General features: G+C 43.1%; 1 protein-coding gene across 1 annotated transcript in view; it reads right to left on the reverse strand.

Moving 5' to 3' along the window:
• Positions 1-7,666: 7,666 nt before the first annotated feature.
• Positions 7,667-27,960, reverse strand: part of AR (androgen receptor) — a 113,637-nt gene continuing 93,343 nt past the window's right edge. The window contains exons 4-8 of the mRNA XM_005279527.4: positions 23,638-23,925; positions 15,674-15,818; positions 12,894-13,024; positions 11,997-12,154; positions 7,667-10,400 (exon numbers count right to left, since the gene is read on the reverse strand). Of these exons, the coding sequence (XP_005279584.1) occupies positions 10,245-10,400; positions 11,997-12,154; positions 12,894-13,024; positions 15,674-15,818; positions 23,638-23,925 (878 nt within the window). The 3' untranslated portion in view covers positions 7,667-10,244. The remainder of the gene's footprint in view (positions 10,401-11,996; positions 12,155-12,893; positions 13,025-15,673; positions 15,819-23,637; positions 23,926-27,960) is intronic.

Below are 27,960 nucleotides of genomic sequence, written 5' to 3' on the forward strand. Positions count from 1 at the left end.
AGTGCAGAGAGAACACCCCGGAGTGGGGACACCCTGGCCTAAGTGACCACAAGCAAGCCCCCAGGAATCCTGGGCCCAGCCTTGTTGGGGTTACACAGACTCTGCCAGACAGGAGAGTGGAAGAGGAGCGCTCAAGGTCAGGTAGGCCTCTGGATAAAGGGAGTGGGAGCGAGGACTCAGATCCTTCCGCTAGCCCATTTCACTGGGGTAGTGTATAAGCCATAAAGTTCCCCATAATAGTGGACCATTCCCCCGCTTACACAAAGGTAAGAACATGTGATTGTCCCATGACACCCCAAGAGAGAGGGTTTTTTGTTCTTGGTAAGTAGGTGGTCAGAAATATTGCACTGGTGTATCTGCAATTCCGGTATGATTTGTGTGTAATTTTTCTCTAGTTAAGTCAAAAGGAAAGAGCCGTATACAGTGATGGGGAGGAAACAGCAATGTTGTACCAAACTTATGGTGAGATGAGACTAAAGCAAACTAGTTCGGATAAAATAAGGTCCAGCTTGCACATTTGATCAAACCCAAACTTTTCCAAATGTTCAAGAAAGCTCATCTGCATTTTGTAACATTTGTTGTACTTTTGCATCAGCATCCTTTGTGAGACCTGATTCTGCAGCCAGGATTGGAAAGGCCAAAAACATCATGAGAGAGGCAGTTTTTGTGGTATTTCCTGCTGGATTGGAGTCAGGAATTCATGGAAATTGCTCTTACTCCCTCAATAACCATTGCTTAAGAATTTTCCAGCCCATCTTTGTAAATCCAAGTGGTTCAGATAGTTTGGACATGGAGGCGCTAATCCAATGGAAGCTCAAAACCGTTGTGAGGCTGGCACGCTATTAGGTGAGAGATCTGTGGCTGATTTTAACTGCAGCAGCAAAAGGTGGGGATCCCCCCAAGCATAATATCCTGGGATGCACTGTTTGTAGGTGTGATATTTTTTCCTCTTTTAAAAAATATAAAAGTAAGAGTTTTAGTGTCTCTGTGGTTTAACCATCATGAAATAAAATTTGAAAGCCGCTGCGGCGTGGATAGATGCTACACTAAGGCTAATAAATTAATCTTTCCAAGAAAATTCCTGAGTGACAGTCTATGTTGCACCTGGAAATGTGTAACTTTTGATTAATATGGTTGCTTTTTCCATAGGGGTTGTAAAAAGCAAATTGGTGCTGCTGAGTAGGGAGGGAGTGGCCACAGAGAGGGAAAACACTGTGAAGGTGGGAAATGCAGTCCTAGGAGAATCCCCTGGGCAGTCTCGTCTCAGGCTTCCCAGGCTCAGCAAGGCCTCAGTGCCCCACTGAGCCTTAGGCCCTGTCAGGTCATGTGCTGAGTGGGCTACTGCCCTGCATGGCTCTGTATTTTCCTGGCCAAGTGGTTGAGCTCATACCAAGACTGGGCCAGCTGGGTCTGGCTGTAGGGAGTGGGAGGGGGATGCCCCGTTATGCACCTGAGGAGGAGCTGTGGATTGGTGCGAGGCAGCATGTCCATCATTGTCATCTGACACAAGTTCAAAATTTAGGAACAAATTGCTGGTTTTTGGCAAAGGTTGACTTGGCAGTGCCATGGTTGGGGGCATGAATTTCACTATGGGAATGAAAGCCTAGGAACGGTGGCCTACAGTCTGGTGTTATATGGGCAAGCCTGATGCAAGCTTCATCTCTATAGCTCTTCCAGTGCACTGCACACCCAGCTCCCCCAGTCAAGCATTCCCCTCCCAGCTCTGACAATGCCCCTCATCTGACTTGCAGCACGCCTTAGCTGCCCAACTTCTGGGCTCCCTGAAAGCTGGATCAATTGACTTCAGGCCTGCCCTGCTGCCCTGCCCTGCTGCTGTTCTAGTCCTAAGTTCCCCCCAATGCACCTCAACTCTAACTGCAGCCCTTACTGCTCTTGCATTCCCCGCACAGCTCATAGACTTTAAGGTCAGAAGGGACCATTATGATCATCTAGTTTGACCTCCTGCACAATGCAGGCCACAGAATCTCACCCACCCACTCCTGTAACAAACCCCTAACCTATGTCTGTGTTACTGAAGTCCTCAAATTGTGGTTTAAAGACCTCAAGGTGCAGAGAATCCTCCAGCAAGTGACCCGTGCTCCACGCTGCAGAGGAAGGCGAAAAACCTCCAGGGCCTCTGCCAATCTGCCCTGGAGGAAAATTTCTTCCCAGGCTCTGCCAACACTCCTGCCGCTACTCGGATCTTGGGCTTTACTCAAGTATGGCAATTGCAGTTAAAAGTTGAAACCAATAAATTCATTTTCAGTTGTGACTCAAGCGGAGATTTGGAACCAGACACTCCAGAGAGGACTAAAACAATGCGATCCCACGGCTCCATGTTCGCAGCCTTTTATTTTTAATTTTTTTGTATTGTTAAAAACCATGTGTACACTTTGATTTCAGTTTTCAGGGCATGAGTACATATGTAATTACCATACCGGTCCACATTAAACATTTTGTTACTTGTGGTTTTGTTTTTGAGCACTTCAGTTTGGCCAATTGAAGACTGACTGAATTGTAGCAAAATGCCCGTCGGTGCTTTGAATGAAGAAACACAGCATTTTGTCTTACTTGGAGATTACAGGTCAAGTTGTCAATTTTATAATGAAGTCAGAGCAGACTGGCTTTACAGTTGCTGGTAAATATTAAACAACAACAGAAACAGAGAGAAAAGGAGGACACTGACTCCAATAAATATATTAATAAAATAAAAGCCAATTTTTAAACAATCCAGAGGCTGAGATGAAAAGTTTAATTATTTTATGTATAAATGAATTAACAATCAAGATAAGGGACTGACAATTTTCCACAGTCAGCTTTTGTTACAAATAACCCAAGCATACAACTTTGACACTAGGAAACGGGCCAATTATTCATTTATTTATTTACTTACTTTGGCAGGCCCACTAGCAAATATTTTTCTTACTGGATGACATTTTCCAAACTCATGTCTGAAATAAACAAATGACAAACACACACATGCACTGATTTTCCAACAAACAAGGTTCTGCCTTTTATTAAACTCAGAGCAACAATAGATTCCAAGGTTACAAAAAGAGAGCTGAATGCTACTGCATGAAGTTTGTCCTGCTGTCTAGCATTGGCTGGGTGCACACACTGAACTCAAGCATGGACTAAAGTTGTCAAAAGCCAAATGAACGTTTCTGTTTTTATTTCCTCCTGTACTAGGGTCAGTTTGTTGTTTTTTCCTTAGTAGCAGAAATGCTTCTTTCTGATTCATTACAAGCAAAAACAAATGAAGTTCACACTAGCCTGGTAATTTCTTACTTACTGATCCCTGTTGGGGAGGCATTTTCAGCCACATCTTTGTGGACTGAAGCAGCCGGATGTCAGTTAATGTTAAGCCTCAATGACAGTTAACATTGTGGGTCTCAGTTTTCCTTATTAATACATTTAGGGCCAAATCTTGGCTCCATTGATATTAATGGCAAAATTCCCACTTGGCTTCCACAGGAACAGAATTTAGCTCTTAGTAGCTGTCAGTTTTGGGGCACTAGGATACCATTTTTTAAAGCGGATTGTCTGAAAGAAAGCCACAATTCTGCATATGTAATTAAAGACGATTATACATTGTACATGATTGCAAACCTTGCAAGGACAAGAAAGCGTTAACAAAAACAGTAGAAGGGCCATACTGCGACTGGGCAGAGGGCTGCTTGAATGATATGCCTCAAATGCCCAAAGCTTAGCTATCACTTTTGAATCACATAATGTAGAAACAGATCTAGTGAACTAGCTGCATTATTCTACCTGAAAAACCCGTCTGATCAATCTGTGGGCTGCCACGCTTTTCCTTTCGGGAGCCCCACTGAACGATAGCTGTTTGCCTCGTGATCTGATTCAGATGTAGTAAGATGAGTGACCATAATGACATTCTTTCTAGCTTTCACACAAATAGCTGTGGGGTGGGAGACCGCCCCAGCAATGAGCTGTTAACCTTATTACAAAAGAAAAATATATCTATATACAGCACTTTTAATTACAGACAAGTTAACAAAAAAAAAAATTAATTTGCCATCAACTTTCCAGACCATCTCCCAAACCCAGTGTTTTAACACAAAACAGCCAGCAAGGAGAGCCACTCAGCATACGGTTCCTGTGGTTCTGTGCATGATACAGCTACGGGTCCTAGCCATCTAAATCCAGGCTCTCCGCAGTCCCTTTAAAAGGGAGGTTCCTCCTCACTTCCCCAAGGCAGTGACTAGTGCACAGATGGAGCTAGGCTGATTGGGGGGGATTTGGATTTTAAGGCCCCCTTTCCAGATGTCAATTAGTCCTCCACAGTAAATGCAACTAAAAATGAGACACCCTGCAACTGGGAAGCTAGTGTCCAAAGAGTTTGCAGCAATAATCTGCATGTGCCTCAGCTGTGGGCTAGTAAAATGTAGGACATGACACTGTCTCCAAAGGCCACCCACATCCCCACACTTTGGAAGGTTCCACAACCTCTCGCCCTGTGGCCTGCAGATAGCATGCCAAGGTCACTGCTTCCTAGGTGAGAGCACGAGGCCAATGGAGCCAGCCCAGTTCTCACATAAGCTCAAGGTGCAATTACCAATTTGCTTCCCACAGGTAATAACAGTTCTTAAATGGAACCAAAACGTGAAGGTGCAGAGACCGGTCTACAAGAACAGTTCTAGGCACATATTTCTCTCACGCTATAGATCTACTTTGAAATATGATTACTAAACAAATGCCAGTTTACAACACATTTCAACTCTCTGCCTTAGCTTGAAGAGAAGTTTTGTGCTGTCAAAGGGGGGAGCAACATGGGTTTCTCTCTGCTGTCCTTCCAGTGCAAATATTGTCCCTGAAATATACAGCTCCTCAGCAAACTAATACTGGCGCCAGACTATAGTATGCCAGTATATACTCCATTTGCACAATGCAAAGATGGACCTTTCAAAACCTGGTCAATAGTACCAGAAAAAAAGAGTACATAAAAGCTTCTACTAACACAGGCACACACTTAAGGACCCATTTTCTGAAGGATATTTAATCTCTCTTAGTGTGTACTTTGTGAAAAATGCCTTTTAAGTCATTACTTTATATAGAAATCTTTGGTAATATAAAATGATATATCTCTTGTTCTTTTCCGTTTTAAACATTAAGGGAGACAACAACATTGGAAGCTGCAGCAGCATGTGACAAAGGGCTGGGGAGACATCTGCTACAAGGTGCTGGGTGTGTAATAGATCAGTTCAGAGCTCCTGCAGTGGTGAAGGGTCACTCCTATTCTGCTAGGAGGCAGGTAACACTTGACATCACTGGCGATAAATACCACGTAAGTCACCTTCATTTACATATGGATCATGGAGCCTACCTACTTATAAAACTAATATCATTTTACGGTACGTCTAACCTTAGATCTGGGGTGTGATTCCCAGTGTGAGGAGACATACTCACACTAGTGTGCTAAAACAGAGGGTAGCCGTGGCAGAATGGGCTAGCCACTCTGACTACATTCCTCGGGTCTCAAACAGGCATGTATCCAGGTGGCTAACTAGGGTGACCATACGTCCCGTTTTGGCTGGGACAGTCCCTTTTTTAAGCCCTGTCCCGGCCATCCCGACTTTTTTTTTTTTTTCTAAAGGATGCATTTGTCCTGTTCGCTCTTGCTGCTTTGATTAGTTGGCAAGAGCAAACGGGACAAATACCCTCTTTTGTCAAAAAAGCCAGGTGCGGTGTGGAGGGGAGGTAGGACTTGGGGATGGGGAGGTAGCGTTCCAGCATGTAGGCCTTTGGCTTGATGAGAGCTAGAGCAAGGATGTCTCCTTGAGCTGGGATTCACGCCCCTGCATAAAGTGTAGACATACCCCCAATGGCAGGGCTCTCCCTGGGGAAATGCCACTTCATCATAAGGGTGATTGACCAGAGAGTTCCTACAGTGTGTAGTAAGGAGGGAACTAATCCTGAGATCCAGCTCCTGGGGCCTGATTCACCTGTGTCTTAACTGGGACAACTCCATTGACGTCAATGTTTGTTAGGCATTGTATTCTCGGCTTACACTAGCGTAAATGAGAGGAGAATCCAGTCAGCCCTTACCCAGGCACACTCAGTGGGAGTCTTCCCTGAGTAAGCACTAAGTATAATGTGAGTTAGACCCTCCAGATATGGCTCAAAGCAAACACATATTGGGTGGGATCTTCAAATGCATTTTAGCATTGGCCTAACTCTTGTTCCTTTTGAAGTCAATAGTAAAACTCCCATTGATTTCAATGGGAGTGGAGTTAGATCAATATTGAACACTGAACTCCCCATCCATTCTTCTTTTTCCCTAACCAGACTGCAGGTTACATGGCTTTTACTCTCACTGCATTAAACTCCCTAGTAATATGCAGGAGGGTGGAGTTACCAGGCCTTTGCTAAGTTAAGAATTCTGCCTCCCCATGCCTGTAACTCCAGGAGAAATTGAACTCTTGTATGTAAAGGAAGAATTTAGCCCTATGTAATTGGAGGGGTACTTGCAAGCTATTTGCACCCGTGTTCTGGAAAGCATTGCCAAGTAAGCAAATAGCTTCATGAGTTCCTGGAGCAACATTAAACAAAAAAGCTAAGCAGACTGTGTAGTAGTAGTAAGGACAATTTCTACATTATCGTGTGGGTTGTGGGGTTCTCTTTGTTTTATTTAAGCAAACGTAGAAATAAAAATGGAAAATAAAAAACAAAGTACAGAAGAACTTCGCAGTCAGCGCTTTGGCATTTCTCAAGCCTTTTTCCATTCTGCAGCAGCCACTGAAAGTAAACTGAAGACGACAGTGTTTAAAAACCCCAGTGAATACACAGACCAATAAACGTGTCACTGATCCTAGCTATTGCGACCGGATCCTTCAGTAATTCCTCTAACAACGTCGTACAAAGCCAGCTTTCAAATTAAACAAGAAGTGATATTGAACAGCTTCCAAAGAAAAACCTCACTTCCCATTACGGCTGGTCTGGCACAGAAACTACTGGTGCAGGCCGGACAGTAAAGGCAACTTAGTTGTGATGTACAGTATTGGATGGATGGCATGTACTTCAAGTGAGCCACACGCTCTTTTCCTAAAGGATTTACACTTCATAACATCTACAGAATGTGTGCAACTTGTGTGTATAGTGCCTGTCACAGCCCTCGGCCTCCCTCTCTCTTGTTCACTACGTGGTTCTGTCCATCAAACAGGAGTGTTTGTAGGCAAGCAGTACATTTACTTTAGATCTCTGGCCAGTCTGCCATTGACATTCTAGAATGGTACCAAGCAACCCAACTCCCTAAGTATACAAAGGTGAAACCCTTGCACGGACTTGAGCAAATGCAAAATACATGCCTTCCTGCATACTCCAGACATCCTCCATTTCATTATGGAGTGAGTTGTGCTGTGCCAAGCCAGCCGGTCATTGTATTAATCTGTTAACTAACTGAAAAACCACAATGCAAAGAAGCAAGCTTTGGTGTAAACTGAACTTTTTAACCTGGTATATTTTCAAAGTCTGTGGAGCCTTGCACCAGCTGCTTTCAATCACACTAAAATTTCAGTATTTTTATAAGCCTTTAAAGAGAAAAAGATATTAATAATACCACAGTAACAACTGGCTGATATCAAAAAGAGCTTATTACTATTCTATCACTCACAAGGAGGAGCATAGGAACGCTGTGATCAGAGCCACGCCCCGTAGGGGATGAAAACTCATTCACAACTGTTGAAAAGTTTTTTTTTTTTTTTTTTTAAATGCAACCCCTACAGTATGATTGACAAGTACCAGGGAAACTGTGTGGTCACTTTCTGTGCCGACAAGCACTCTGCACAGAACCCCAGGTGCAGCACCATGAAGCTCGACAAGCTGCTGTTTCACTCTAAGGCTGATGGCCGCCCCCAACCCATGAAAGGCCTCAGTAGCAGCAGAATTGCCACAATTCTTTTGCATGAGGAAGGAGGGGTTGGGAAGGGTGTTGGGCTGGAAAAGGCCCACACACTTGAGGAGAGTAAAACTGGTGGGGATCCACAGGCTTAAACCTCTGGCTCTTCTAGTGTATAAAGGAGGCTTATGGCAAATTTAATCTGCTGTTATCACACAGGCATAGTGGTATGCCATATTACATGAGATGAACTCAGATCCACCTCTTCAAAAATCTGGTTCATAAGCCAGTCCTGCCAACAGGGCTCTTGTTGCTGTGATGGGCTCACGAGATGAGGGGAAGGGCTCAGGAGGGAACTCAAAGCCACCAGGGGACGAAGGGTCAGATCCTGCATGTGCAGTACAACCTCAGAAAAAAACAAATCTGAAAAAAATTCCTAGGTGGGCCAATGTGTCCTTAGGAATGCCAGGGGGATGATTCAAGCCAACATTAATCTGCCTTGAAGAAACACACATTCCTCTCTGATATATTGACCCTGAAAGTTGCCAATAAACAAAGATGGCAAACCTTTGATTGTTCTCATTTTGAATGACAACGTGTGTGTTAGGCAGAGTTCTCCAGCTGGCATCTCACTGAGTGTGCTGCAGTCTGACGACACACTGTCATCTCCATGGGGTTTAGCTCTGGGATTTGTTTGGGTTCTAATTTTAAAATGTAGGAATTTTAGGGACATTGAGAGGGGGTGTATTCTTTCCTTGGTGGAGATCAACTACTAACATTAATGGGAGCCATGGGAACCCCTAAGTAAGAGAACAGGCCTCTTAAATGCTTTCTTTACCATTCCCTGAAATAGCTGGGAATCTCAGGCAGAGACGACCCATGCCTGCCAATAGTGGGGGGGCAGAGTGAGGGCAGGTGGCTTCAGCAGTGTTACTGAGCATGCTCAGTCCATGTGAGCATGCTCAATATAAGTCAAGCAGCAAATCTGGGGGTGGGGCACGTGACCTCGCATTCTCCCCCACGTGCAACGCCTCTGATCTCAGGCCATGTACAACTGTTTCCAAAAGAGCGGGATAATCCCAAAGTTACTGGGCCTCACAGAGCCCGAAGAGTCAAAGTTCTCACCGCTTTGCTTCTGGGATTCTTTTCTATGTTGGCTTCTGAAAGAATCTGCAAAACAGTCGGGTAAAGGGCAAATGAGAAGCACCACTGGATAATCTAGATCTTCAGACACTCATGGTGACGGACAGAGACAAGTGAAGACCTCGGACAACCAAGGGGAGCAGGCTAGAGGCAGAGGTGAGAGGAGACTTCAGGCACTCGTGGTGCACAGGTGAGAGATGGATGCCAGTGGGTAATTTCTTTGTTTGCTGGTGTGGAGGAAAAATAATGTTCAAAACTGGAATGTGATCACTAGGTCACGGGACAGTCTTTGGACAGACTTAAATCCAGTTTGGCTCACAGTCCACAGGAAAAATGTCCTGGATGGAAGTTAGCCCTCTGCAATCTTCAGGGGTTCCAAAGGTCATAATCCTCACCAGCCCTCTTTACTGACATGACAAAAATCCAAATACTCTTGTGAATTGGGCATTTCTTCGGTGAGTAAATACTTAATGCTGCTCTAAGCTGCTGAATGCACATGGGTGCATGGGTCTGGGTGCTTGCCCAAAGCAGTTTGGCATATGGGTCAGCATGTACGGCCAGAGTGGCCCGGTATATGGGTCTGCGAGTATAGCTGGAGCGGTGTGGTATTTGGGTCTGCGGGCATGACCAGAGCAGACGATAACAAGGATTTTTTCCGCAACAGGACTGTATGATTTTGAAATAGACTTTCTAATTTCACCACGCTCTGGTCTCTTTCCCTGTCCCCTTCCTGTCTCACTACTCCTGCATTTTTAATTCACATGCCTCTTGAAGACATGATGCAAATAAAAAGGAAAATACCCCAGGTTAGTCAGAAAAATAACCCACCCTCCCAACTTGCATGTTTAACCTACTTCTTGTTTTGTTTTAAAGAGAAAAGAAATGGCGGAATTTCTCCCAATCTGAAACTTCCCATGGCACTGCGCCACTAAACGTCACTGTGGAAAATACGCAAGCACAAGGGTGTAAACAAGTGCCACAAAGTCACCATGCCACAACATTTATAGAGATGCAGAGCCATCCAGACATATGCAGAAGCCGTGGAGGGGAGTTCAGTTCAGAGGTACCCCAGAAAAATTTGAAATCAAAGGAATCCCAGCAGGTTGTCGTTTGGCACTGTACATCTTCACAGCATACAGTATCTTTAGAGGGGACTCCCCAAGGCACTGCAGTACAGTAGTGCAGAGAGAATAGGCAGGAGATGGCTGAAAGGGAGTGGCAGGGGAAGGAGATTCCCTCCGGGACATCACTGCATGTGGAAGTAGATAGGTTTGACTTTCCCAGACAAGATCTTGGGAACCTGGACGGAGATGATCTCAGCCATCATTTCGGGGTAGTCCACACTGACCATGTGCGATTTAATTAAAAGGTCAAATGTAAATTGATGTAGCTCCCTGGCAATCTAAGAAACAGAGAGAAAGTAGGAAGGTTAAATGAATGATTTAACTTCTCTGACAACACTGTGGTGACTACAGAGGAAAGTATTAGCAGATACCACACCACAGGATAGGCAGCAGTGCAGTGAGATGTGATAGTTTCTGCAGTTTGGATGCTACAAACTCTTCTGTGGTGGGAATAGCCACTAGGGGGCCATTATTCATTCTGAGAATGAGCAAGTGAGCAATCCAGGCAGTGAGAGTGCTGTGGTGCTCCGGCTCTAAATTCGGAAGGTACTAACTAGACTGTGGTTCTGCTCTGAAAAGTGACTGTGCAAATGGCATCTTATTCAAACAGAGATCAGCGTCTTGAGCGTGTTCAGAGTCAGGGCTGCTGGCTTTACTGAGTAAAATCTGTTTCTCTTATTGTTTCCCTGCAGAGATACAGCTGTGTGGAAGCCGATGGATTCTGTACTGCCTTGTGTATCACCAACAGAATTGTTAACTAAATTCTGACTGCAGAATTTTGGTTATTGCTGATGAGGTGCCAGCCAGATAAGACCCAGCTTGATGTTCAGATCTCAGGATGAGCCTGCTGAGTTGGCAATTTGAAGAAAGAAAAAAAACCTCTAAATGAGCAGGTTTGACCTGGAGTAATTGCCACTTATTCAGTCACTTTTCAGAGAGGAACCACACTTTGGCATGGCAGTTGGCTTTGACGGACTGAGTTTTATGATCTTCAGGTATACTGCAGTATCTTTCTCCAAAAGCCCTCCATGCGTATGCAGTGGAGAGTTAAAGAGCAGTTAACAACCCACAAGATGTTTGAAAAACATCGAAACTACCTTCCACAGTGGCGGTGCTCAAAAACTCGCAAGTTCTACCTAAAATAAATACAAAAACAACAAGGAGTCTGGTGGCACCTTAAAGACTAACAGATTTATTTGGGCATAAGCTTTCGTGAGTTAAAACCTCACTTCTTCGGATGCAAGTTGCATCCGAAGAAGTGAGGTTTTAACTCACGAAAGCTTATGCCCAAATAAATCTGTTAGTCTTTAAGGTGCCACCAGACTCCTTGTTGTTTTTGTAGATACAGACTAACACGGCTACCCCCTGATACTAAAATAAATACAAACGCTCATTTTAGTTTCTCTGCAGTATTCCCTTGTACTTCCTTACACTTACTGCCAGAAATACCTTCAAGACTGCAGATACTGAGGCTAGCTAACTGCTAATCTGGTTTAGTTATTTTAGGCAATGGACAGGTTTGTGGGTAACCAGTATTATAGATCATATTGTTTCCTGAAAGTTTTTCTCCCTTGTTCTTTATGACCAGTGACACTGGCACAGAATCAGGATCTTTCTCAAGAGTTTGTCTGCCTCTGAGCTCTCGCCTATAGAAATGCCAATAAAAGGGAGAAGTAATTAAAGAAATAATCTCAGGTCAAAATCCTCTTTTCTGACATCACAGCCACCATTTATGAAGCTATCTCCTTATGCGTCTTGTTTGTATCTGCAAGATTCCTGCCTCACCCCCGCAAAATCTCAGAGCCCTGAGTGTGTTAGACCCCAGCTAAAGTTATTACTGCTTCCAGGTTTATGACCATTTCATCCCCTCTTACAGGCTGCACGGAGTCCAGGAGCTTGGTGAGCTGGTAGAAGCGCCGAGAGCAGGATGTGGGATTCTTTCTCTTGCAAGATATGATACGATCAAGTTCCTTTATGTAGTTCATTCGAAGTTCATCAAAGAACTTCTGATTCTTCAGACCGTCCACTGGAACTGGCATGGGGACAAGGAGAGGAAACAATCATAATGCGGAGAGACGAAAACAAGAGCAACAGGAAGACTGAAAAAAACCCACATCCCCAGTCATTCCCCTCATCTTCGCTCCCACTATGGATGATTGAGGCTCACTGTCTAGGGATGAGGCGTGGGGAGGAGTTGGGGGCGGGTTGCACCTCTACTAACATAGCCTTTGTTTGGTGCTGTCATTATTACAAAACAAAGGTAGCACATCAGACCCACCACAAGCTGTGGTCAGATTTTCCTCCTCAGCCACTCACACTCACAGGTCCATTTATTAAAAGCAATTAGGCAAGGGAGTTGGCCAAGCCCCCATCAAGAGTAGGACTTAAGAGCAGGTTATAAGGGAATTACATTGGGAGGACTCCTGCAAAATGCAGAGGGCAGGATGGATGGTTGTAGTGGTCTTTGTTGGCTCCACTATCGCATCTAATTTCTATTTCTGAAGTCATCTCTCTGCCTCTCAGCACAATGGCTGAGGCAAACAATCACAGCCAGGACATGTGGGGGAACTAAGATGACCAGATCTCCCGCTTTTATAGGGATAGACCTGATTTTTGGGGCTTTTTCTTATATAGGCACTTATTATCCCCCACCCCCTGTTCCAGTTTTTTTACACTTGCTATCTGGTCACCCTAGGGGGAACCAACTACATACAGGGTCACACCAGGCATATCAACTATTAATCTGCTCAGAGAAGGATGCTGCCACTCACTAATACTGAAGAGGAGTAGAGCCTTCATGCAGAGAAACTCCTGGGGAGTGATTTGAAGCCATCCGAACTCCTGAGAAAGATGTCGCATCCTGACACACTGGCTGTACATTCTGGATTTGTGCATTCGGTACCTGGCAAGATGGCAAGAGGGTTAAAGCACCGCTGGTCTGATATGCAGGCTGATCGAGATATTTATTAAAAAAAGACAAAGACCCAACAACTTTGCATGTACCCTAGCATGTTCTATCTGAAAAGGAGCTAGTCTTTCTCTCTTGTGGGATCTCAACAGCAGCACGGCCTGAATTCAGGAAAGGAAAGTTTTCCAAAATACCACCTAGCATCTGCTTGATAGGGAATGGGATGATCAGGTGGGATTTTAAGGCTCACCTGATCCACTCACTTGCTGAAAAGTGTCAGCAACCATGTACCATATTTAACAAACTACAGGCGTGTATCCTGGTGCGAGTGCTCGGAGGAAGAATCAGACTTTGTGCTGAGCACCATGCTCACACTCTATGTCTGTGGTCTCAGTGACAACACGAGGGGAACCTCAAGATCACTATTTTTTTTTTTTGCCACAACTTAGCGGAGGGCCAATCAGACAGTAACACGGCAGGAACTTCTGACACTCTTTGCCACCATTCCAAACTGGTAAATGAACATTGAAGCAACAGTTCCATTGTGGCTCCCTTGACAGGAAGCAGATTCTCTTGTTAAATCTCTAATTCCCCTTCTCCACCCCCCCACACTATTTTGATCATTCTCTGAACTGCACGTACCTTTTCTATGGATTTCTTCACTGTATAAGCACAGAGGTGAATCAGCTGCAAACGTCCCATTACACAAAGAGGCCTAAACTTCTAGCACTGCAGTTGCAACCTGAAAACCAGGGACTCCTGGAGCACATGCCAATGTATGGGCAGCTGGAGAGGCCATTACCAGCTGAAGGAGCAATGCTCCAAGTGAGCAGGTATCCAGAACACCAGCTGAAGTTAGGACTCGATAGGCAGGTGCTGGAGACAGCACCCGTGCTGGCTGAAGATGTGTATTGTGTGTGGGTGGGGGGAGAGGGGGAAACAGGCATGATGGCTCACCCTGTACCATTTGAGTATGCCTTATGCTTACTGTTATCAGTCAGACTGCCCATGAGAGCAAGGGCTGCAGAAATGAGCTGCATGGGAGAAGTGAGAGACAGGGGTATGGAAGAGGGGGACATGGGGAAGGGAAGCAGTATGGGAGGTTGGGAAGGGGGAAAAACAGGGAAGAAAGAGAGAAACCCAGGGTGCTTCCTGGCGGGGAAGGAAGATAAAAGGGAGAGAAAATAATCAGAAGGAAGAAGAGGGGGAATTGTCTGGAGATTGATACTGAGCCCTGCCTCATTGGGCATCAGTACTGAGATATTCTCAGCCTCCTCAGCTTGCACCCTCCACTAAAGCAAGGGCAATGAGCCAGGCTTTGCCAACCCTCCTCCTTCGGGGGGCCTTGATGAAGAGAGACCAGACACTGGGGTTGGTGTCCCTGACACCGCCATGGACAATGAGACCCAACACTCCAGCCAAGTGAGATTTGGTGTTCAGGGGTTTCCAAATAATGTGAAAGGAAATGGGACAATTCTGGTTGGAAAAGGTCACAGATGCCTCATGCTATAAAAATACCTGCAGTTGTCACATCGCGCCCCCGAGAACATGTAGTATACAGATGGTTTATGACCTGACATACTAATACCTAATATATTACCAGGACGGGTCATTACTCATCCAGGCCATTTGCCATAATAATCAGGTCGTTGTCAACTATGCAAAGCTCCCATTTACAAACGTATCTTGCACTTTGTGAGGTGCATTACACAAGTTGCTATTGGCTCTGCAAGGATTATCGTGCTGTCAGTAAAGACAGCTAACAAGTTCATTATGTCTCCATTTATACAACTGTGCTGTGGGTCTAAGAACTCAACAGGCCTGAAGGAGAACCCACCAAACTCTTGATTTAAAGGAGACCCCTTTTCATTTAAGGCAACTTAGACAAAGGCAGGTGTTTTAACTATGTACTGAATTAGGTGCTTGGATATCCTGGCAATTGGTATAGTGTAAGAGCCCAGGCAGAGAGGAAGACAGGCAGACAGACAAAGGAGAGAGCTGGTGGTTTCAGAATGAACTGCACGGTACAGAGCATTCTGAACCACCCGTTGAAAAGCCTCGTCAGAGCAATACAGCCTGGTTGCTGGGCACAACAGAAAGGTTTCATAAAAGAGCTGCTATTCTTAGTCTGGTCTATTAATTTCTAGCAGTAGTGAGCATGTCTGGGAAAGAATAACCAAAGTCTGAACATTCCCAGCAGTTGGAAGCACCTCCTTCTTCTCTGTGCACTTCAGGTCATGCTACATCTGATCATGCCCTGACCCGCCTGCCAGTGAAGGGGAAGCACTGGCACTCAGAAGCACAGCAGGATCTCAGGGATTAGTCTCTTGCAGTCAACACCGCCTTTCTCTGAATGAGGAGTCTATCTGAATGTAAACTCTAGGCCTGATGAAGAAGGATAGGAGAGGCTCGGTAGCACCACCTTCTGTTCCTGGATCACCTCAAGGAGATTTCAGCAGACTAACTAGCGGAAAATCAGCAGCATTCTTGAATTTTGAATGTTGTGAGCAGCTCTCAGCGTGAGGTTATCTGGCCTGTACTCGTCGGGAGCCTGTTAGATAGCTGTCCCTCTTTCATTTTCTGTCTGCAATCTTTCTGACATGAACAATACAAAATATCAAATTGTTGCTATTTAACACTTACTCATTGAAGACCAAGTCGGGAGCAAAGTAAAGCATCCTGGAGTTAACATTGGTGAAAGATCTCCATCCCATGGCGAAAATCATAAGACCCATCCAGGAATACTGGATTAGTGCCATTTGGTCATCCACGTGCAAGTTACGGAATCCTACAAAAGGTCATAAACAGAGATCACAAGTTCAGTCTGGATTCAAACAATTCACCAGAATTTCTTTTTTTAAATACAGCACTTTAATTCCCAATCTGTGCTCCTGGGGACTTCAGAAAGTTAGGACAAGGTAGCCCCCAGCCTAATCTCCATATGTCCCAGATTACCAATGTGTTCCACTATGAGTCAGTGTGTATGGGATGTCTGCATACACAAACTAATTCAGTCTCCTCCTTCTACCAGATGACAAAATTGCAACCTTGCTGTATTGCAACCATGGCACTGATATGCTGATGGTAAACTGGAAGCCTCCAAGCCAGAAGCTGCAACTGATGGGTTGTGACTCAGTGTGGAAAGAAGAGAAAGAACAGGTGAAAACACAAACAGCTTGGGGTGGTAAAATAGGACAGTAAGTTGCACTTATATAGTATCTTTCTCCGAGAGTCTCAAAGAACTTTATAAACGATAAAATAGTTTTCTCAGGATGATTCATAGTCAAGCCACAGGCACATTTGCAATTCGCAGAGACACACACACACACACACACACACACACACACACAGAGTATGCAGTCAGTAATTCACAGCTATTTCAAATTTCTCTGGATATTTATAAGTACATATAGCCATAGATAACCTGCAATCCTGATCTTAGCTTTCTATAAATTCTTACATTACTGTGACCAAATGTAAAGTCTTAAGTGTATAATTATGAGACATCAATTCAAACTTCTGTCTCTTGTCTGAGAAGCTGTCAATTTCAAGTGAGCACAAACCACGTGTTATTGCTATGCTGTAATTGCTTTAGGATTGAATACGTTCTTTCAGTTTTCATTTCGCTGCATGAAAGCACACTTTGTGTTTAAATAGTGCTGTGCAGAATTAGTATAAGGGATTTTCCATTGTCAGGACTTTTAAGCACTGATGGACTCAGTATTACTTGTAGGCACCTAGGGTGAGACTAGTTAGCAAAATGCAAGTAAACATTATACATTTAAATCATCTCCATGCTTTATAAACTCAGGTATGTGCCTTCTGAGAAGTATTTAACTTAGAACCAAGTTCTCTTTTCAGTAAGGTAATACATGTATAAAAAGCCTTTCCTACTTATCCAATGAATTTGGTGTGTAGATGAATTCTCCAATCTAATTTGACAGTTTACAATGGCTGGTCTCTTGAAATAGGAAGAAACCTCAATTCAGTTCAAGGTGGTCTTAGCGCTATCTGCGTGGCCCTTATTAACATAGTATCTGTGTGTTTCCTCAGTGAAAAAGAAAAACATCAAATTTTCTTTGCCCTTCTTTGCCAGGAGGTGTAGCTTGAAAGCTAGCAGAAAATACATACAATTACATGTATTGTGTGTGTGTGTGGTTGCATTTAGTTCTGCATGTTGGGAGGCCTATCTGTGGTCATTCTTATCTCTTGTGGGAGTCAGTTAAATGGTCTAGGCGCAGGTCTGGTGAAGAATGATTCCTGCACTCACAAGCCCATCTGCTGGTTGGCAGTTTAATGGCTGCAGTGGAAAGTAGCAGTCTTGGCAGGGCGTGGTCATGGAGTGAGAGGCAATCTCTCAGGTTTCCCATAGAGGGCTTTGTATATTAAAAAACAGACTTTGAATTTGACTCTGTACTCAATGGGAAAGCAATGTAGAGAGAACTGCACAGGGTGACCTGTTCATGGCAGCCTGTGCTTCGGTGCAGACAGATGTTCTATATACGGTGACTGCCTTTGTTGGATGGAAATAAGGGAAGGGCACATGAAAAATAAGGGACTGCTTTATTTTAAGGGAAATTTTAGGGAAACACCATTTCCCTTAGCATAGCATTTACTTTTCTCTCATGGGTACGTTTCTACTGCCCTCCAGTATACAATGCAATCATCATAAGCTTCAATTTAATGTTTAAAATGGTACTTATTATCAGTTTTAATACCTTTCAATACATCTTAAAATAAGGGATGCGTGGTCACCCTAAGGGGCAAATCAGTGAAACAAGGGAAGGGTGATCACCCTAGATTTATACCAGATGAAAATTTCATGGGCTACTAGGCTTCATTCCTAGATATAATGACTAGCCTGACTTGAACCCGAAGGACATGAATATGTGGATTGCTGTAATCAGATCTTTCTCTAGTAGGATGGGGCACAGTCTCTTGCTGAGTCACAAGTGGAAAAGAGCATTTTTGCAGCTATTAATGGCCTGGCAGAGGCTGGGATGAAGATTCCCCTCCATATCTCAGGATCAAGGAACAACAATGAATGGCCTCTCAGGAGAGAGCTAATGGCTGGGAGGAGGACTGGACTATCACTGGGCCTGTCGTTCCATTTCTTTATTTTGAACTTGTGTTACCATAGAAGGGGAGGACCTTTTGGCTTAGTCAGAAGGCTCAGTTCCTTACCAGCAAAAAGGAAACAGAGGCATGGCTGCATCTCCATGAAAGCCACTGCTACACATGGCAATTTGGGCATCCACGTGCATTGAGGAGCTCAAAAGGACTCCGAAGCTGTCAAGTGTCTTTACAGTAAGTGGGAAGGTGCCTTCTGTTGAGGAGGATGACAGAGAGGATGAAACCTTGTTAAAGCACCTTTCTCTTCCTAACTCCCAGGACAGACAGCGGCATGTCTGGATCAAATAATTAACTCTGTTTGGTACTGTAACTTCCATTTTGTATTCGGACCTCTATTTTGTATTCTGTGCTGAATGCATGTTTAACCTTGCCCAAGGCAAGGTTATTGAATTGCATTCCAGATAAGCACCTTCCCTGGGGAGTGGGACTAACATCTCATTGAAGGAACACCACTGAGAAGCCACCTCAGTGCAATCTGAAGCCATCAGCTTGGATTGTCTCTCAAATGCTGGCCCGACCCCTTGGAACAATGGATTTTCTAGACGGGGCACCAGCAGTGGCTGATAGATCTGCAGCTTCTGAGCCAGGGCACATGGCAAAAAGATAGAGAATATATTTAAGAGGGGGTTTTGCTTTGATTCTGGAAGGCAGACCATTGCCACATGTTAGATGGACAGGCAGGAGAGAGAGACATTATAGTTCTTTCATTCATTTCTGATTAGTGGTCCAGTGTCTGATTCCCTTTAAAAGCTGATATGGATGAAACAGGATACAATCCTCGCTTTGTATGAAGAGCTGACATAGTCCATGCAGAACATCAGATCACTGTTCATGCATCACCATCTTACAAACCAGTGAGAAAACAAGTTGTCTTTTGCGGATTTATATTTGTAACTGCATGCTGTTACTTGTGGGGGTTTTTCCCCAGAACCAAGAGTCATAAATCTTGGGACAGCCTGGTTTAATTTTGGAATTTCAAAGGTTTAAGCAACCGATAAATACCTCCTGCGAACATTCTTTTCTGGGGCCTCCTGTTTTGCCATGCATATCTCTTCAATCTTTGCAAAGTGTCCATGTGACTCCTGAGTTTGGGGTGGTATAGCTTTGGTCAGCTGTGCACAACTCTGTGTTTCTTTTCAGATTGACATTTCTCTTCTTGAAGAGATGTCCACTTTGAAGTTTTCTAGCTTATACCTAAAGCCTCTGCATGTTTTGGGGTGATTTTATAAATGAACTCAATCAATCCAGTCTCAGCAATATACAGATCTAATCCAAAGACCAATGAATTCAATGGAAAGGCTCTGAATTAGGCCCCAAATCACTTCAATCATCTCTTTCCTTCACTTGGTTCAGGATCAGGAGGAAGAAACAGTGGTCTAAAACTTCAACCTGTACATCAGTACCTGTTTATTCTCCTTAATTCAGTTCTGAGGTTGGAATCACTTGTGTGCGCTTTGGAGCTGTGTTGTTTGTGTGTGAATCAAAGAGTTAGTGGGCCTCTGTGGTTTTCAGTTCTCATTACACACTTTGCTTGGATTCCCCTTCAAGACTTAATGTTGGCTTTTCAACTTACTAGTTAAATGTTTCACCTGATCTTTAATATAGCATACTCTCTGCCACCTTTGTTCATTATCTGTTAAGTATGTTCTCTAAAACTGTATGGCTTCTGCTGTGCAATCTATTACTATTATCTTTATGATTAATACTTAAAGAACATTCTTGAAAAGAAATATTTCCCAAGGCCTTTTAGCCTATAAGACTGCTTTACTGTGTTTCAATGAACACAGTGGTCTATATTTTCAAAAGTAACTAATGATTTTGGGTATGCAACTCAAGACACCTTCAAGAGGCCTGATTTTTCTGAAAATCAAACCCCTTTAAGGTGTCTCAAAATCTGGGTGCCCCAAATCACTAGTCATTTTTTAAAATCTAGGCCAGTACGTATTGCTAAATGTTTAAATAATGTTCAACATATTGTCAGATTCAGTATTTCCTCCCACATTTTAAAGCATATTTACAGTAATATAATCTGAGTGATACTTTGGTAATTTCTGACTTCTGTTAAGATTAGACTAGATTTCTTTCCCAAATACAGAATGTGAAGGACATATTTAGTCTGATTTGGATTTCATTTAAAAAACCCATTCTGTTTATTTAAATTCTTGGCTCTTATTCATGTGAATGAGACTTCATTCAGCTGTGAACAACCGTTTTCTTTGTTTATCAGATGATTCATGACCATTAATTTAATAGTGCAGTATGATATATCTTTTAACTGATTGTCTGGTATGATCACACCTACATGATAACAATGGGCTAGATTCACAAAGGAACTTAGGCCTGGGTGACAACGAGTATTGTCATTCCTAACTTTTAGAAACCTAGAAAATCACTGGGATTCACAAAGCCTGATTTTGGTGCAGAGGCTCCATATACAATGAATGAAGAGAGATGGGTGTCCAAAAATGGGATTCATAAAACACAGCATGTGAAGCAGCTCCTTGCCAATGGGAGGTGCCAACAAAAGGAGTGCATGCAAAGCCCCGCCCCTCTCTCGGAGATAGGCACCTGAATCCAAGTTGCAGGCAAGTGCCTCCTTCTGCTTGGGATTCTTGACTGCAAACCCTCTCTGGTGTTAGGTGCCTATGCCATTTTTGCAAGAAGCTGCTGGGGAGAAGGGGGGAATCAGTGCTCCCACATCCCAATTGGATACCCTAACCACTGGGCTAAGAGTTATAAGGGAGCTCCATCTCCCCCCAAAAACTGTTTTGTGCAAGCTCACCTATAAGGGCCAGATCCAGTAGGCAAGGTCTGAGCCTGCAGGCGAGTTTAGTGGAGAAATGCCTATATTCCTTCAGTCATTCATTGCTCTGGGGCTTAGGCATACAGATGCCTGGTGTGGGGCAGCAGTGCACACACTCAGAGGCAGAGACATAGGTGCCTAGGGAACTTTTACTGCAAAAATGTAGGCACAAAATGATTTTAGGTACCTACAAGTTTTGAGGGCAGTTGAGCAGGAGTTTTGTGAATCCCAATGGGCCTGGTTCTGGGATTTAGGGGCCTAAAGTGCTATTTTGGAACCTAAGTCCTTTTGTGAATCTAGCCCAACACCTGTAAAGTTAAATCTCAATAAGATTCAAGTCATTGTTCATTTTAATTTTAAAGAGTTGAAAGCATAGATAGTTTCTTGCAATTAATGTTAACACAATACAGTTTTATTGAGAGATGCTTTTAGCTTCTCTCTTAATAAACATTTTTATTTGTCAACTAGACATTTTTATTTTTACAAGATTGGCAGCTTATGAGTTTGCTTAATAACAAAAATTGGAAATTTTATTTCCCTTCTCATCAAAATCAGTTCTTTTAATTTATTAAATTTTACTGTTTACTTTCCATCACTGATTACTGACACGCTGTATTAAATTGAGGTTTCTAATATAACTGAATACCCACTTTCTGTTCTGGAAGCTGTATTGTCTAGACAGTGGAAAACAGTGTCTACTCAGAAAGTGGAAAGCAAAGTTTATCCAGACAATGGTAAACACTCCCAGTTAAGTTAGCACCCCTACAGCAAATGAGTGACCTTGTATAAATACATTATTAGACAAAAGATTTCTAACAAACTCCAAATAACAAAAAACATTGGAGTAGCCATAGAGTCTTAACTCAAAGGGCCAATGTGCAGAAATCTTGTGTCACTTTAACATGTAAGTATCTATCTTAGAAACCATCAATTTGTCAGGTGCCTCTGATGTGGCTGCATGAATACTGGGTCACTGCAGAGAGAACGAGGCATGCTCATCCCCCTTGTCCATGGCTAAAAGTGACCCAAAATCCAACCTGGGGAAAAAAACAAACAAACTGACCTATTGAAGCTGTTCTATACAGGATCCACCTCTTTACCAAGTGTTGTGTAGACAGACTTTTTTTTTAAAAACAGACAGCGAGAAGTAGGGCTGCCAAGGAAAAATTTCAACTACAGCCCAAATTCAGAGGGTGCTTGTTAAACATATATGAAGGGAAACCAAACAAAAATGACACAGAAAATTCAAAGGGCAGAAAACCTACCTGGTGTGAAACTGGGCCACATTGACTGGCCACTTACTTAGGAGAAAACAGGAATAAATGCCTCATTTTAAGCCCATTTTAGAATGCAACCCTAACTATGGAGTCACTACCAGGTGCCTCCATAATAAATACCACATTTTATAGGTGTCACCATCAGCCTGTCCTCTGCTCTAGGCACACAGGAATACAATCACTGGCCATTAGGCTGCCAGCAGCTGTGCACTCTAAGAATCAAATGCATGAAACAGGACATCTTCAGGCATCTTTGGAAGCCAGAGGGTTAATGAAGTCAGAGAGTGTATCTAGAATGTAGGTTTAGTTGATGTTTGCCACAGGATAACCCTCTCTAAAGCTCACTTCTCTCCTGTAGCTCTCTCTTGCAGTATGCTATAAACTATGAAATAGTGTTAATCTGCTAATCTGCTAATAACACATTAATTTAATATTGCTTCTTATGATAACATTAAATTAATTTGTGCTAAATAATCCAAAGTCCAATCAATTTTTGGCACACTTAGACTTCCGGGATTGATTCTCCCATAGTTTTATGTGACAGAGAGAGACACAGAGGAACTTTTGCATTTAAAACTCTTTGACAAATTGTATTAAGATGAAATTCCAGCACTTGGAGGAGATACAGTGTGAAACAGGCTGGGAGGGCATAGATTCTTTCATGCCAATGTGTTCTGTTCCCCAGCTACTTTCAGCCTGGTTTTACCCATCTTCCACCTCCTACATTATCAAACAGCATTGTTTTCATTCCTTCCCTGAGAGGATTCACTCCTTCCACCCTCTCACAGGAGGGTGTCACAGTGTTAGTCCTTCATTTTAAGAAGGAATACTGCAGCTCCTGCCTGAACCTAACATTCCTCCTAAAGCAGACAGAGATCATTGCACAGAGAAGAATAGAGACGCTTCTCTTCTTTGCAGCAACTACCATCCCTGCTGGTCTAGAAAACATTCAGATATTTGAAAAACCTAGTGCTTAGATTTGCAGAAGCTATTCAATAGTGGCCAAAACCATACCCATGTGACAACCACCTGCCAAGGGAATGAACCCAAGCAGGGACTGAACCCAAAAGTTTTCATTCTAAAAGCACAAGCCTCTTCTGGTTGAGCTAAAGAAGTAAATGCCTGCAGCTGCAGCAGACTCATTAACCTGTCATGGACCAGCCACTAGAGGGGCACAAATCCCACGCTACGGCAATGTGGGTTACACTCAAATTTTGTGGGTGTAATTTGTGCTCACAGAAGAAAACATTCTGAAAATGCGCCCCTACAAATGTTGTGGTTTTGGGGCCCAGATTATATGATTCTTCTATTGAAACATGTCCCTGCCATGATTCGAGTGTGATGGTTTTAGGGAGGTGGGGGAAGGTTCTGGAATTTGTCATTTTTCTCCTCACCTGGCAAGGCCTTTGCCCACTTCACCACGTGCACCAGCTGCCTCTCCCCAAGCTCATTCAGGCTGGTCAGCAGAGCAGCAAAGGAGTCGGGCTGGTTGTTGTCATGACCTGCACACACCACACCAGGCTCAATGGCTTCCAGGACATTGAGGAAAATGGGCTGGCACTCAAACCCATCGATGCGTGTCATCACCATCTTGGAGGCCTGCTCATCTGTTGGGTTGGATGAGCTGGCTCCCTCGCCATCCTCTTGCAGCTTCAGGTTGCCCAGTTTCTTCAGCTTGCGGGCTGTGGAGAATGACACAGCTTGGTATGATGGTTAAATATAAAACAATCTTAAGGCTTTGTACACTTCCAGCCCCACCACCCACAAGGAGGGTGAAGCTGAAAGAAAGCTGCACCTTCACATTTAGTCTAGCGACAGCCGGAGCCTGGAAAGTTATCCAGGTGCCATGGTGATGGGGGCACTGTGTCAGAACAAGGAGGGAGGTCTATTATAGAGAAAAAGCATTCAACCCATTCATTCATACATGGCAAGCAGTGTTACTGAGACAAGGACGAGGTTGCTTGACCTCAAGAGCGATCGGTCCCATCTGCATGGTGTTACTTTCAGATACATTTATTTTGGAAGGATTGGGGAGAGAAGAAGAATATGACTGCATGTGCGTGTTGAGGAAAGAGTGTGTGTGTGTGTGTGGGGGAGTGTGGTGGTGGCGTGTATTGATCCAAACAACTGTGCAAGTAAAAAAAAAAACCATAACCCAACATATGACCGACAGCAAATAAATCACTGCACCATGCGACTCTGAAGCACAGAAACCCATCACCCTGTGGCACCACAACATAGCACAATCTCTACATCGTAGTTACCCTGCTGGAAATGTATATTACACCCATCACTGTGGTATCTAGGCACTATTGCCATGCAAATTATTGTGACATCACAAATCCAATACTGTAACTTTATTACAGGATTAAGCAGAGGGAGAAAATAAGCCATGAACAACAGGTTGAACCTAAGCCAAACACTGTAGGACTCAAGCATTCCTACTTGATACTCACTCTACAAATGGATCAAGGAAATCAAAAGACTAGATGGCACCAGAGTTGCTTCACCACAACCATCTCAGTCACTTCCTTCAAAACAGGCAACACTCAAGACAAGATGGCAATTAACCGGGATCAGGTGGAGCTGCAGCCTTGTGGATGTGTGATGTCAGCATACAGATGGCAAATTGCGGTGCACAGGATGCCACAATGAGGATATCCTAGAAGCCAACACCTACACACTACAGTGATGGACCGCATAGATTAGACAGACAGATACATTAGATCAGTGGCTCTCAACCCTTCCAGACTACTGTACCCCTTTTAGGAGTCTGATTTGTCTTGCGTACCACCACGTTACACCTCACTAAAAAAAAAATTAATGGAGATATCCCATCTCCTAGAACTGGAAAGGACCTTGAAAGGTCATCGAGTCCAGCCCCCTGCCTTCACTAGCAGGACCAAGTACTGATTTTGTCCCAGATCCCTAAGTGGCCCCCTCAAGGATTGAACTCACAACCCTAGGTTTAGCAGGCCAAGGCTCAAACCACTGAGCTATCCCTCCCCCCAAATGACTTGCTTACAAAATCAGACATAAAATACAAGTCTCTCTGCACACTATTACTGAAAAATTGCTCATTTTCTCATTTTTACCAAATAATTATAACATTAATTAACTGGAATATAAATATTATACTTAAATTTCAGTGTACAGTATATAGAGCAGTACAAACAAGTATGTTTGTATGGAATTTTAGTTTGACTATGATAGTGCTTTTTATGTAGCTTGTTGTAAAACTAGGCAAATATCTAGATGATTTGATGTACCCCTGGAAGACCTCTGCGTACGCCCAGGGGTACACGTACCTCTGGTTGAGAACCACTGCATTAGATAGATGGACAGATGGTTAGATCTCACATACAAATTATACAGTCCATGAACAAAATACCAGGAACTTCATGTGTACAATTTAGAAATGCTTTGAGATTCGGTATTTAGTGTTCAGTTTAATTTATAATGTTCTGATGTTTACATCAACGGCTGACTGGTTCATATGTATGAAATCTACTGAGCTGAGCGTGTTACTCTAGATGGTAAACCTTTTATCCCCAACAGCCCCAATGAAAATTAATCAATCATGATAAAAAGCTGATTGCTTAGTTCAAGCACAGAAAATAACACAAAAACTGTTGTCCTTGGGGTTCTGGCTCCTACATTATATGATACTCATCTGAAACTTCCTTTCGGCTGTAATTAGAAAAGCAAGCCTCGAAACGTAAAAATGTCAAGTCAAAGTGCAGCTTTGTAAATCAATGCAAAGGCTGATCTTTAAATAATATGCTTTGGATGATCTACAGTAATAGCAATTAAGGGAGGCTGCTCTGAGAAAATGAGAACATGGCAATAAAAATCGGAGAGTAGCATGGAAAACAAGACCAAAGTGCAGCATGACATAGTCCTGCAATTATTTGTGTGGGTCACAAGCAAAACAAAAAACAAGAAATCACTCCTCTCAAACTCCTCCAAATCTCTGATGGCAGCCATATCATCAGGACTCAGAGTGATGTAGCTGCCCCCCTTTAGTAACCTTGAGATACCTTCCCTAAAAAAAATCTATCATCAGGACAGACTAGGAGAACTTGCATTTTAAGTCAATAGGTAATTTGGTTTTGGACAAACAAGGAGAGATGTGAGTACAAAGTGCCGATTCCCGGTTACTAGAAATCCCACCATAATCAATAAAAAATCTGGAAAGGCTGGAGGCATGAATGAGCGAGTCAATGTCATGGTGACATGCTGATGTCCTTCAGTTCAACCCCGTGCTGTACTTTTAAAAGTCTATGAGCTTATAGGGAACAAGGTCCTTCCACTTTAATGAGAGAGAGAAATTTCTAATCAGTCCCTTCAGAGCTGAATAATCAAGACAAATAAACCAAGAAAAGTGTCATCCATTATAGGTCCTGCATCTACAAAGAGGTAGCTGTTATTGTATGCTATAACATACATGTGAATAGATCTGTTTATATGTGAGACCTACAGTAAGTGTTGTATTCATTTTTTAAAAATTGAATTAATAGTGGTAAAAAGGATCATTGTGAAGAAAGAAAACAGTTAGTTGAAATAATCACCCCAACTCTCATGAGACTATATATGTTATATATGTTATTGTCCAGAAGGAGTGTCAGTGATATGAATAATTCCCATTTCACAGAGAAGGAAGATATAAGCATTTGTGTTTATTTTTATTGCCAGGGATGGAGAAGTTTGATTCTTCCCATCACCAATGAAAATCTGATTTACTAGATCCAGAGGAATTTCAGATCTTTTCTCAGTGGAGGAATTATATTGTATTCAGCCTGGAAAACGAGCAGCTTTCTCTAAGGTATTGTTATTTCCAGGTCATTGGTGTGCACTTCTCTAGGACTGTATATGCCCCATCCCATATCATGTTACCTATCTGGTCCTTTTCAATGTTTTACCTTTTTTTAAATCTAAAAACATGAGAGGTTGTTTCAGTGAAAGCAGGGTGAAGCATTCAGACATCTGGACAAACACAGCATCCAGGGAAACACCTAGCCCTCCTCCCAACCACCTTTCAAATTAGCACAGCTCCTCTTGACTGGTATTTTGCTTTGCTTATGTGCACAAAATTCCCACTGATGGCAATTGTCACTCTGCACATGCATAGGAGCAAAAATCATTAGAGTCAAGATCTACTGTGAAGATATGAGAGGAGGTTTTTGGCTCCCCACCCTCAATCTGTAAATAATGTGCTGCCATCATTACAAACACCCTGGCAAAATAATTAGATGAATAATGATACTGAAAAATATATTAACTGCTTTTGCTGTTACTAGAAATATGAAAAATCTGGGAGCCTCACAATATACCGAGTTAAATGCACTGGTCTTCCACCTACTTACCATAAATTACAAGTGAGATGAGTTTGATATTCTCACTTTACTCTTTATTCAATAAATATTTCTGTTGTGTTTGGGGAAAAGCCAGATAATGTATTCACATCATATGATGATGACAATGATGAAATACTTTGCATTCCAACAGTAACTAAGGAGGATGTTAAACAGCAGCTACTAAAGTGACGCATCTTTAAATGAGCAGGTCTGGATAACATGCTTCCAAGAGCTTTAAAAGAGTTTGCCGAAGAGCTCTGTGGACCACTAATGTTGATTTTTAATAAGTCTTGGAACACTGGGGGAAGTTCTAGAGCACCAGAAGAAAGCTAATGTGCCAATACTTAAAAAGGGTGAATG

Source organism: Chrysemys picta, chromosome 9 (genome assembly GCF_011386835.1).
Source record: "Chrysemys picta bellii isolate R12L10 chromosome 9, ASM1138683v2, whole genome shotgun sequence".
Taxonomy (NCBI): domain Eukaryota; kingdom Metazoa; phylum Chordata; order Testudines; family Emydidae; genus Chrysemys; species Chrysemys picta.